General features: G+C 45.7%; 1 protein-coding gene across 3 annotated transcripts in view; it reads left to right on the plus strand.

Moving 5' to 3' along the window:
• CARMIL1 (capping protein regulator and myosin 1 linker 1) overlaps positions 1-12,612 on the plus strand; it is a 581,945-nt gene that overhangs the window by 228,439 nt on the left and 340,894 nt on the right. For all 3 annotated transcript variants that reach the window (XM_063923281.1, XM_063923283.1, XM_063923284.1), the window contains one exon: positions 7,109-7,168. In XM_063923281.1, coding sequence (XP_063779351.1) covers positions 7,109-7,168 — 60 coding nt within the window. The remainder of the gene's footprint in view (positions 1-7,108; positions 7,169-12,612) is intronic.

Here is a 12,612-nt window from a genome sequence, read left to right on the forward strand (position 1 = left end):
CCTCCTCCAGACCTCAGTTAGATCCAGTGCCCAGAGGAGACTGGATGCCCTGCAGGGGATCTCTTCTGAGTTTCTATGAAAATACTTTTTTGTTAGGTTTTTTATTTTCAGGGAGCACTGCTGGCAACAGGCTCCCTGCATCGTGGGACTGAGGGGAGAGAAGCAGACCTACTTAACTGATAGGCTCTGCTTCTTAGGCTACTGGACACAATTAGCTTCAGAGGGTCGGAAGACAGGTGTCGTCCTCGCTGTTCGTCCCGGAGCTGCGCCGCCGTCCTCCTCACAGAGCCGGAAGATAGAAGCCGGGTGAGTATAAGAAGAAAGAAGACTTCACAGGCGGCAGAAGACTTCAGATCTTCACTGAGGTACCGTGCAGCAGCAACGCTGTGCGCCATTGCTCCCACACATACACACACAGAAGGCACTGTACAGGTGCAGGGCGCAGGGGGGGGGGCTCCCTGGGCAGCAATATTAACCTTAAGGGACACTGGCTAATATATTAGATACTGCGGAGGCAGTATATTGAAAACCCCCCACCAGTATAAAGAATTTGAGCGTCGCGTTGAGGGGGCGGAGCTTGATCCTCCAGCACTAACCAGCACCATTTTTCTCCACAGCAAGCTGCAGAGAAGCTGCTCCCCGGACTCTCCCCTGCGGAGCAAGTACAGAGGGCAAAAAAGAAGGGGGGGGCACATTAATTGGTGCAGTGAGTGTATTACTTATTCTATAAAAGAGCGCTGTACAGTCTGGGATTTTATTCCAGTGTCCAGTGGCGCTGGGTGTGTGCTGGCATACTCTCTCTCTGTCTCTCCAAAGGGCCTTATTGGGGGGCTGTCCCCATAATTGTATATCCCAGTGTGTGTGGGAGTGTCAGTTCGTGTGTGTCGACATGTCTGAAGCGGAAGGCTCATCTAAGGAGGAGGTAGAGCAGATGATTGTGGTGTCTCCGTCGGCGATGCAGACACCTGATTGGTTGGATATGTGGAATGTTTTAAATGCAAATGTGTCTTTATTACATAAAAGATTGGACAAAGTAGAGTCCAGAGAAAAAGCAGGGAGTCAATCCATGGCTTTGACTGTGTCACAAGGCCCTTCGGGCTCATAAACGTCCCCTGTCCCAGGTAGCAGACACTGATACCGACACGGATTCTGACTTCAGTGTCAACTACGATGATGCGAAGTTACACCCAAGGGTGGCCAAAAGTATTCATTATATGATTATTGCAATAAAAGATGTTTTGCATATCACATAGGACCCCTCGGTGCCTGACACGAGGGTATGCATGTTTAAGGAGAAGAAACCTGAGGTAACCTTTCTCCCATCTCATGAGCTGAACGCTTTATTTGAAAAAGCTTGGGAAACTCCGGACAAGAAACTGCAGATTCCCAAGAGAATTCTTATGGCGTATCCTTTTCCCGCACAGGACAGGTTACGGTGGGAATCCTCGCCCAGGATGGACAAGGCTTTGACGCGCTTGTCCAAAAAGGTGGCGCTACCGTCTCCAAACACGGCAGCCCTCAAGGATCCTGCTGATCGCAGACAGGAGACTACCTTAAAATCAATTTATACACATACGGGTGCCTTGCTCAGACCGGCAGTAGGGTCGGCATGGGTATGTAGCGCAATAGCAGCATGGGCAGATAACTTGTCATCTGACATTGACACCCTAGATAAGGATAGCATTTTATTGACCTTGGGTCATATTAAAGACGCAGCGTTATATATAAGAGATGCTGCGAGAGACGTTGGGCTATTGGGTTCAAGAGCCAATGCCATGGCAATTTCTGCTAGGCGAGCCCTGTGGACCCGCCTATGGATGGGTGATGCTGACTCAAAGAGACATATGGAAACTTTGCCTTACAAGGGTGAGGTTTTATTTGGGGAGTGCCTCGCGGACTTGGTTTCCACAGCTACCACGGGTAAATCTTCTTTTTTCCTTATGTTCCCCCACAGCAAAAGAAAACACCTCAATATCAGATGCAGTCCTTTCGGTCGCATAAGTCCAGAAGAGGTCGGGGCTCGTCCTTCCTCGCCAGAGGTAAGGGTAGAGGGAAAAGAATGCCTGCTACGGCTAGTTCCCGGGAACAGAAGTCCTCCCCGGCTTCTACAAAATCCACCGCATGACGCTGGGGCTCCACTGCGGGAGTCCGCGCCGGTGGGGGCACGCCTTCGACTCTTCAGCCAGGTCTGGGTTCTGTCAGATTTGGATCCTTGGGCGATAGAAATTGTATCCCAAGGCTACAAACTGGAATTCGAAGTAGTGCCACCTCGCCGATTTTTCAAGTCGGCTTTGCCAGCTTCTCCCCCAGAGAGGGAAATAGTTTTAGCTGCAATACAAAAGCTGTGTCGACAGCAGGTGATTATCAAGGTTCCCCTAATACAACAGGGGAAAGGGTACTATTCAACCCTATTTGTGGTCCCGAAACCGGATGGCTCGGTCAGACCCATTCTGAATCTAAAATCCCTAAACCTGTGTCTAAAGAGGTTCAAATTCAAGATGGAATCTCTCCGGGCAGTGATCTCCAGCCTGGAAGGGGGGGGGGGGGATTTTATGGTATCACTAGACTTAAAGGATGCATACCTTCATGTCCCCATTTATCCTCCTCATCAGGCGTACCTGCGATACGCTGTACAGGACTGTCATTACCAGTTTCAGACGTTGCCGTTAGGGGCTGTCCACGGCCCCGAGGATTTTCACCAAGGTAATGGCAGAAATGATGGTGCTCCTACGCAGGCAAGGAGTCACAATTATCCCATACTTGGACGATCTCCTGATAAAAGCGAGATCGAGAGATCAGTTGCTGAAAAGCGTGTCACTCTCCCTGAGAGTGCTGCAGCAACACGGCTGGATCCTAAATCTGCCAAAGTCGCAGTTGATTCGAACAACTCGGCTATCATTTTTAGGCATAATTCTGGACACGGAAAAGAAGAAGGTTTTTCTTCCAACGGAAAAAGCCCAGGAACTCCAGAGCATGGTCAGAGACCTGTTAAAGCCAAAAAGAGTGTCAGTTCATCAATGCACTCGAGTACTGGGAAAGATGGTGGCGGCCTACGAGGCCATCCCCTTCGGCAGGTTCCATTCGAGGACATTTCAGTGGGACCTTCTGGACAAGTGGTCGGGGTCCCATCTACAAATACATCAGAAAATAAGCCTGTCCCCCAGGGCCAGGGTGTCTCTCCTGTGGTAGCTGCAGAGTGCTCACCTTCTAGAGGGTCGCAGGTTCGGCATTCAAGACTGGGTTCTGGTAACCACGGACGCGAGCCTCCGAGGATGGGGAGCAGTCACACAAGGAAGACATTTTCAGGGACTGTGGTCAAGCCAGGAGGCTTGTCTACACATCAACGTGCTGGAATTAAGGGCCATATACAACGGCCTACGACAAGCGGAGACTCTTCTTCGCGACCTACCTGTTCTGATTCAATCGGACAACGATACAGCAGTGGCTCATGTAAACCTCCAAGGCGGGACAAGGAGTAGAGTGGCAATGGCGGAAGCCACCAGGATTCTTCGCTGGGTGGAAAATCACGTAAGCGCGCTGTCAGCAGTCTTCATTCCGGGAGTGGACAACTGGGAAGCAGACTTCCTCAGCAGACACGATCTTCATCCAGGAGAGTGGGGTCTGCATCAAGAAGTTTTTGCAGAGATAACAAGTCGTTGGGGGCTTCCTCAAATAGACATGATGGCGTCACGCCTCAACAAGAAACTTCAGAGGTATTGTTCCAGGTCAAGGGACCCTCAGGCTGTAGCGGTAGACGCCCTGGTGACACCGTGGGTGTTTCCGTCGGTCTATGTCTTCCCTCCTCTTCCACTCATCTCAAAAATACTGAGAATCATAAGACGAAAAAGAGTCCAGACAATACTCATTGTTCCGGATTGGCCTCGAAGGGCCTGGTATTCAGATCTTCAGGAGATGCTCACAGAAGATCCGTGGCCTCTTCCTCCCAGGGAGGACCTGTTGCAGCAGGGGCCCTGCGTGTTCCAAGACTTACCGCGGTTACATTTCACGGCATGGCGGTTGAATGCCAAATCCTAGCTAGGAAAGGTATTCCGGGGGAAGTCATCCCTACTCAGATAAAGCTAGGAAGGAGGTGACGGCAAAACATTCTCACCGTATCTGGAGGAAATGTGTATCTTGGTGTGAAGCCAAGAATGCTCCTACGGAAGATTTCCACCTGGGCCATTTTCTCCACTTTCTGCAGACAGGAGTGGATATGGGCCTAAAGTTAGGCTCCATTAAGGTGCAGATTTCGGCCCTGTCAATTTTCTTTCAGAAGGAATTGGTTTCTCTCCCAGAAGTCCAGACTTTTGTAAAGGGAGTGCTGCACATCCAGCCTCCTTTTGTGCCCCCAGTGGCGCCATGGGACCTTAACGTGGTGTTACAGTTCCTTAAGTCACACTGGTTTGAACCTCTTCAAACAGTTGAGTTAAAATTTCTCACTTGGAAAGTGGTCATGTTGTTAGCCTTGGCATCTGCGAGGCGGGTGTCCGAATTGGCGGCTTTGTCTCACAAAAGCCCCTATCTGATTTTCCATGTGGATAGAGCAGAGTTGAGGACTCGTCCTCAATTTCTGCCTAAGGTGGTTTTATCGTTTCATATGAACCAACCTATTGTGGTGCCTGTGGCTACGGGTGACTTGGAGGATTCCAAGTCTCTTGATGTAGTCAGGGCCTTAAAAGTTTATGTAGCCAGGACGGATCGGGTTAGGAAAACAGAGGCACTGTTTGTCCTGTATGCAGCCAACAAGGTTGGCGTTCCTGCTTCTAAGCAGACTATTGCCCGCTGGATCTGTAACACTGTTCAGCAGGCTCATTCTACGGCTGGATTGCTGTTACCAAATTCGGTTAAGGCCCATTCCACTAGGAAGATGGGCTCTTCTTGGGCGGCTGCCCGAGGCGTCTCGGCATTACAACTTTGCCGAGCGGCGACTTGGTCGGGTTCAAACACTTTTGCCAAATTCTACAAGTTTGATACCCTGGCTGATGAGGACCTCATGTTTGCTCAATCAGTGCTGCAGAGTCATCCGCACTCTCCCGCCCGGTCTGAAGCTTTGGTATAAACCCCATGGTCCTTACGGAGTCCCCAGCATCCTCTAGGATGTAAGAGAAAATAAGATTTTAAACCTACCGGTAAATCTTTTTCTCCTAGTCCGTAGAGGATGCTGGGCGCCCGTTCCAGTGCGGACTATCTTCTGCAAGACTTGTATATAGTTTTTGCTTACATAAGGGTTATGTTACAGTTTTGATCAGTCTCGGGCTGATGTTGTTTTGTTTCATACTGTTAACTGGTTCATATATTCCATGTTATACAGTGTGGATGGTGTGGGCTGGTATGAATCTTGCCCTTAGATTAACAAAAATCCTTTCCTCGTACTGTCCGTCTCCTCTGGACACAGTTTCTCTAACTGAGGTCTGGAGGAGGGGCATTAAGGGAGGAGCCAGTGCACACCCATTCTAAAGTTCTTTATAGTGCCCATGTCTCCTGCGGAGCCCTTCTATCCCCATGGGCCTTACGGAGTCCCCAGCATCCTCTACGGACTAGGAGAAAAAGATTTACCGGTAGGTTTAAAATCTTATTTTTTGGCAGATCCTCAATTTAGTAGCTTTTCAAGCGGTTTAGTTCCATTATTATTTGGTTGATCAAAATTGCATTTCTCTTTTGCTTTTTCCCTCCTTTATAGGTTTACAGGATGATAGGTTTGGAATTTGGGTGATTGGTCACTCATACATTTTTTGGTCGGCTAAGTTTATGGCCTCGGACGAGGCTCCGTGGTTTCCATGGTCAGCAGATGTGAGATGGATGGGATTGAAGGGTATGCTATGGCAGGAGCTGAAGGCCAAACTTCTGGAGCAAGCTAGACTTTTTGGTTTGCCTAGGATTTTGGTCATCCACTTAGGTGAGAATTATTTGGGTAAAAGGAAGGCAGTGGATCTGCGTTTGGCTATGCTGAGGGTTTGGCCGTCTTGTAGAGTGGTGTGGTCTTGTATGGTGCCCCGTTTATGTTGGCAAGGAGTGATCGATTATAGAGCAATTGAAGTGGCTAGGAGGAAAGTCAATTCAGTTTTTGGGTTGTGTGTGTATCATACGCGTGTATGTATACATGTGTATATATACATATACACTGTATATGAGTACATATATATGTGTATACTGTATGTGTTTGTGTGTGTTGTGTGTATATAATATGCAGAAGAAGGTCGGCACTCCAATTACTGTCCCCAATACAACTTGCCCAGGTGCCCTCCTCGAATCCAAATGGAATCCATAATATACAAACAGTGGCTAGGCGGCACCCTCTATGGGTGGAATCCAAGTGTTTTGTGCATCGGTGGGCAATATATGACACCAAACAAAGCAATTAAAGTTCTGCTCCATTCGGTGCGCACGGCCGCCGGCGCTTATGTTGTTCCATCATTTTGACGGGCTGGTAATTAGTATATATAGAAAAATATCTCAAAGTAAAGGGTTTTGTTTCTTTTACTTGGATAGATCAGTTTTTGTCTCCCTGAAATTGTTGATTTTTTTAAATAATTATCTAATTATGTTAATAAGGGCTTGCTAACCCTTATTCTGTATGATTGTACCTGTATTAACAAATCTGCATATTTGTTAATACAATGATACTGAATTGGCTTTAAATAGCTATTATTTTCACTATTTTATAATAAAAAAAATTAGGCTCATTTAGGACATTTTTAGAAAAACTATTAGCCAGTTAAGTGGTTAAAAAATATTCACTGTTTTTGATTGTTGTTCTTTATTCTAAAAAATATGGTTTATGTTGGACGGTGGGTTTTTTAACCGTTTGTCCTTTTTCTCATTGTATTGCTTTATCAGTCTGTTCAACCATACAAAAATAAAGAATAAAAAAAAAAAATACTCACTGAAAATAAATGGCTTCTGACATATTCTGCCGTATTTACAGTAAGTAGGTGTTTGCTCTACACACAGCAGGAAACAATAATAAATATTAGCTATGAAATGTAATTGTGCACCCTTCATTAACAAGGGAAATGTTTTCATTACTGTAGTTTATTTTTAATGTAATATGAGTGTGTATTTCCTGCCTTAAAGAAAGTCTATCTCTCTCTTTATTTTTATTTTCTAGCTCGAACTCACTTTCAGTTATTTGGAAATTCAAGGCATGATTTGCAACAAACCAGGTCATGTAAGTATCTCAAATATATAATGATCAATATAAAAAATATTCTTTCAGAACTAAACACAAATATTGAATGAGTATTGCATAAAGATGTAAATGTGTTTTGAACTGGCAGAGCACTGTGCATGATAAATATAGACTGTTCTACTGTATGTAATTGGAGTGGTATATAAGCAGAGCTTCCTGTAAGGACAGGCAGCACCCACACCAGTGTAGTATACATTAGTGTCTCCCTGACAGGAAGTATGTTGAGAAGCTGAGAACATCTGTGGCAGAATGCCATATTATCTCCTTTACCTGTCAAAGCTAAAGTAGTTTCCTGCTTCTGTGCATCTCTTATATGCCACTATTCTCGGATGCTACATGCTCTGGGTAAAAAATATATTATTGAATTATGACAGTATCTAATTAATGTAAATAATAAAAATATTTGACAATAGAGTATGTCAGTGTCAGTCACTTTGTTCTGTCTAACCTTATATCCATCTATTTATGTATATATAGCTGTGACATTTGGGGTTCTGAAAGTGTAATCTCATTTGAATCAGTTTGCAAAGCAAATCCGCTATAATAACTCTGAAACAGGAGACGTGATATTTATACTTCTTCCTAAAAATAAGTATGACTAGAAATCCCACTGCATTTTTTGTTCGGTTACCTGGCAAGCTAAGGAATGGCAATTTTGACATTAGCTTGAAATAATCTAGTATGCTGTAGAGTTCTTTCTGTGACATGTCACTGTTTACAAGAGGGCCTGCTAGCTGCTGCTGACTTTCAATCATACAAAACCTTTGTAGAAACCTTACTTTGCTGCTGTCAAGTGCCCTGCAGTCTTATTGGTGTCTTTAACACCACGCAATGGCCAGGAGTCACTTCACAGTAGGTTTTACAATAGAGCTCAAAGCCAGTGGAAAGCACAGCTGCAGACGCAGTAATATGTTTCCATTCATTGGCTCCGTACCTCACTGAACAAACGTTACTATGGATATGCTGCACAGGTATAAGCACCAGATAAAAATAAGCAGATAAACATAAGGGGCTAGCTGTAATAGCCTGTGAGCTATCGAAAGTGTGGGACTTTGTGCGAGACTGCCTGTATTTTTAAAGCGGCAATCATTTTCAAGGCAAAACCAACCTGGTTTTGCCGTGCAAACGATTGCCGCTTTAAAAATACAGGCAGACTCACACAAAGTGCTGCAGCTCACAGGCTATCACATTTAGCACAAGACCTTTATTGCATGCATATATTTTATTGCCGCTTTATTAAACAGCTGGATGCTTTATCGTTTTTGTTGCAGACATTCTAAACAGAGATGCATTTCCGGCCCCCCATAGCCACGGTAGTCTCCCACTGTGCCACTTCTGGGCATGCCATCCAGCATCTACACCCACTGCCTGGGCCATCTTAACAGCAGTGTAGGCCCCTGGGCAAAGCAATGCACTGGGCCCCTACCCATCCTCCAGCGGTAGGAGCGTCGGGTGCTATCAGCGGCAGCTTTGATGTCCCACGGGTGGTAGAGGGTGTTCTATCTTCCGCTCAGCATGTAGGACCTGGAGCAGTAATTTCTGCTAATTACTCCTTTACATTGGACTGAATGAAGGGGCCCTTGTACATGACTTCCAGGGTGGTAGGGGGTGTTTAATACGTAGGGGAGGGGTAGATAGTGGAGTGTGCTTAATATTTATAATTTTCTGCCCTCCGCAGCTTGCTTAACTGCAGATATCTCCAGTTCCTGGAAATAGATTTCTTAGCAAATAATGGGGTAAAACACTAGAGAGTCTCACCTTTTAGGCGGTACTGAGGACTTTGGGATCAGAGTTCAGGAGCCAGAGCAATCCACCAATGAAAATATGAAACTGCGTATTAGGTGTGTGGAGCTGGAGCAGGGACCAGCTGCTGGAAGACTGATATCTCTGGTTCTGGGCAAAGTACAGACAAGCTGTCAGTGTCCACTGTACAGGGGAGAGTCTCAGAGTTTTTCTGAAAGTATATTCCAAAAGCTAAGTCAGACAGAACCCAAGATATCTGGCTGGGAAGATAAATTAACAGGCCGGATGGGGACCACTGCTTTGAAGTCAGATATCTCTGGTTCCTCAGGGACGATTTTCAAAAACCCGGTACCCCTGGAAAGAGGAGACCCTCAGCTATCAGCCTAGGGGCCCTTATACTCCTGGGGCGCTTGGGCAAGAGCCCATTGAGCCCATACGAAAAGACGGCCCTGCCCACTGCACGTCTGCTGCTCTTATCAGAGCATTGCCTATGAGAGTGCTCATCCTCTGCACCCACACTAGTTCTGCCACTAATACCAGCTCTCGTGGGTTGCACTGTAGGTTGGGCTAGCTCTAGCCATGACCCTTTTTGTAATATAATGTAAAAAATCTTTGAAAAGAAGAATGAGCGAGAGCTCCTGTTTCCTTATTCTGCTATTATACTCAAATTAATATATGTATAAACTCTTGTAAATAATATATGTTTGGTCATTTTGGTTTATTGGTAATTGAATTGTAATGTATCATCAGTTTTTTTTGTTTAATATGAACGTAAAAACCATTAATGAAAACCGAGATCCATAGCAATATGCAATTTAAAAATAATCTACACCAACAGAGAGATATCATCAGTGATGGAGGTAATGGTCCACTCTGGAACATAATGCTAATTGTAAATGAAATGAGCATGAAATCTTTCCCTACAAATACAGAGACAAGGGTTTGACTGCAAGTAATACATGCTACAGTCATCTATTGCATCGTTTTGTGCCTTCAAAATAAGTATACCGGCAGAAAGTAAATATGTGTATGAATTATTATAGTCTAAACACAATGACATTGGAGCTGTGCCTAAAACATATTGTTTAGTGAAAACAAACAATTTTTTAATTAACACACTTACTTACACTGTCCATAACACAAGCTGTCTACTGCAAATGCTGTAAATACTGATGATGATAAATAAGAACCCCACACACTACCAGTCTATTAAGCCCAGTAGTATCCCTGCTGGGAAATCCAGATAGAGATGCTGAAACTTGGTTCAAATGTTTAAGAACCTCAAATGTGAACTAGGAACTGAAATGTGAGTGGTTATCTTCAAAGCATAACATTGAAATGGCTTAAATGTATTCTTATACCTTGTGCCAGCTAAATGTGATTGCATTTTAAACCAAATTGAATTTATCAAATATCTCTGATACCAGCATCCATGCAGGGCCGGCAGCAGGGGGGTGGGGGGTCGAAGGGGACACCTGTACCGGGCCCCAAGACAAAGTGGGGCCCCAAGTATACGACACTTAGTGGCTGGCAGTGATGCGAGCTGTAGGCAGAATTACAGGAGCCTCTCACACACAGTGGCTGTGCGGCGCAAGTGTGCACCCGCCCTTCTGGGTCCAGCTCAGCTACGGGACAGGGTAGCTCCCCTGGCCAGGATTCCCGTGCCCTGCGCCGGCCTCTTCTGGTGGGGTTTTGAGGGCTGCATGGTACCTGCTGTGCGGTATTTGGGTCTAGGTACTGGGGAGTGTAGCGCAGGCGAGTCTTTCACCATGTTAAGAGAGGCTACACCAACAGAGAGACGACATTAGTCTGAGGGGGCCCCAGAGATATTACTGTACCGTGCCCCTAGATTTCTGTTGCCGGCCCTGCATCCATGTGATATCATGTGATAGACTTGTTGGGGTTCTCTAATGACAGGAAGTTACATTACATGAATGCTTGCGCTTTCCCTGTGTATAATTTATACCCCTTTCAGACATAGGACCCGGGAATTTCCCTGCTTCAGACCTGGGATTTTCACCTCTGAAAAATCCCGGGTTTTTGCTGGGACCCCCTTTCACACTTAACCTGAGACCTGGGAAATTCCCGGGTCGCCCCCATTCAGACATAAGCCTGAATTGCCCTGACAGACAGGGCAGAGCCGGCTACTCTCATGTCACACACACACACAGACGTCACACTCGTACATGTTACACACACACACACACACACACACACACACACACACACACACACACACACACACACACACACACACACATACACATGTCGCACTCAAACACACACATACATGTGATATACACACACACATGCCAAATTCATACACACACACATACACACACACACACACACACACACTCTCACCACAACAGGCGCCTCTGTTAGCTGCGCCGGCTGCTTAACTACACTGCAGCGCGGACAACAGCAGCCGGCGCACGCCTCTCCAGACAGCTCCGGCGCTTCCAGTCTAGCGCCAATCAGAGGTGTGTAGGTGCAAGCCGGGAGCAAATTCCCTGGTTGCACCTTTCAGATCTAAGCCGGGTTGTCTTCCCGGGACTGAAGTCCCGGGAAAAACCCTGGTCAATTGCAGGGTCAGCAACCCGGGACTTGTTCCCGGGTTGGGACCTTTCACACATGCCAAATTCCCGGGATGATGCGCGTTCATGTGAAAAATCCCGGGAATTTGGAGCACGTCTGAAAGGGGTATTAGAAGTAACATATGTGGTGTATATTAAAAATGGCATATCTTTCTTATCCTTCAGATCAGGTTGTTGTATGTTACAAAATAGGTTGAAAGACCTTTTCACAGTTTGGGCCTAATTCAGAACTGATCGCAGCAGCAAAATTGTTCTCTAATGGGCAAAACCATGTGCAGTGCAGGTGGGGCAGATATAACATGTCCAGAGAGAGTTAGATTTGGGTGGGGTGTGTTCAAATTGAAATCTAAATTGCAGTGTAAAAATAAAGCAGCCAGTATTTACCCTGCACAGAAACAATATAACCCACCCAAATCTAACTCTCTGCACATGTTATATTTGCCCCACCTGCAGTGCACATGGGTTTGCCCATCAGAGAACAGTTATGCTGCTGCGATCAGGTCTGAATTAGGACCTTTGAACATTCCCTAAAATTACACAGATTTTCTCACATTTATTGTGAAACTCAGCAGCATAGCTTCTTCAATCAATGAGCTGGTACAGATGTGTCTTCAAACATCTTTGCTGCAGACGTATCAAACAGCTCTTCTTTGCACGCCTGATCCCGTGAGTCTACTAGTGTCGGGCTCTTTTTTGGGAGGGTCGAAAATGCGTCTTAGACGCAATGAGATGCATCTAGAACGCACAAGTAGACTGCTTATTAATTAGATTTGTGACGCATATATCTGTGTGCGACTGAGTCTGTGAATCTGCATATGAAGTACTGTGTTGCAGCAACCATGGCTTTTTTCTATGTCGAGTCCCTTTGTGCTTCTTATATAGACTCAGTCGCACACAATTTACAAGTGCTTCATATCAAATCAGCATAGTCTCCTAATATATATGTCCTAGATGCACGGTGTGGCGTATTTTTGGTAAAAAAAAAAAAAGATGCCAGAGTTGCAAGGTACTTGTGAGCTCACTCATTCCATGCATATACCCGCTGTGTGGCGCATTGAGGCAAGATGGATGAGGACTCATCTT

This window comes from Pseudophryne corroboree, chromosome 5, assembly GCF_028390025.1.
Source record: "Pseudophryne corroboree isolate aPseCor3 chromosome 5, aPseCor3.hap2, whole genome shotgun sequence".
NCBI lineage: Eukaryota > Metazoa > Chordata > Amphibia > Anura > Myobatrachidae > Pseudophryne > Pseudophryne corroboree.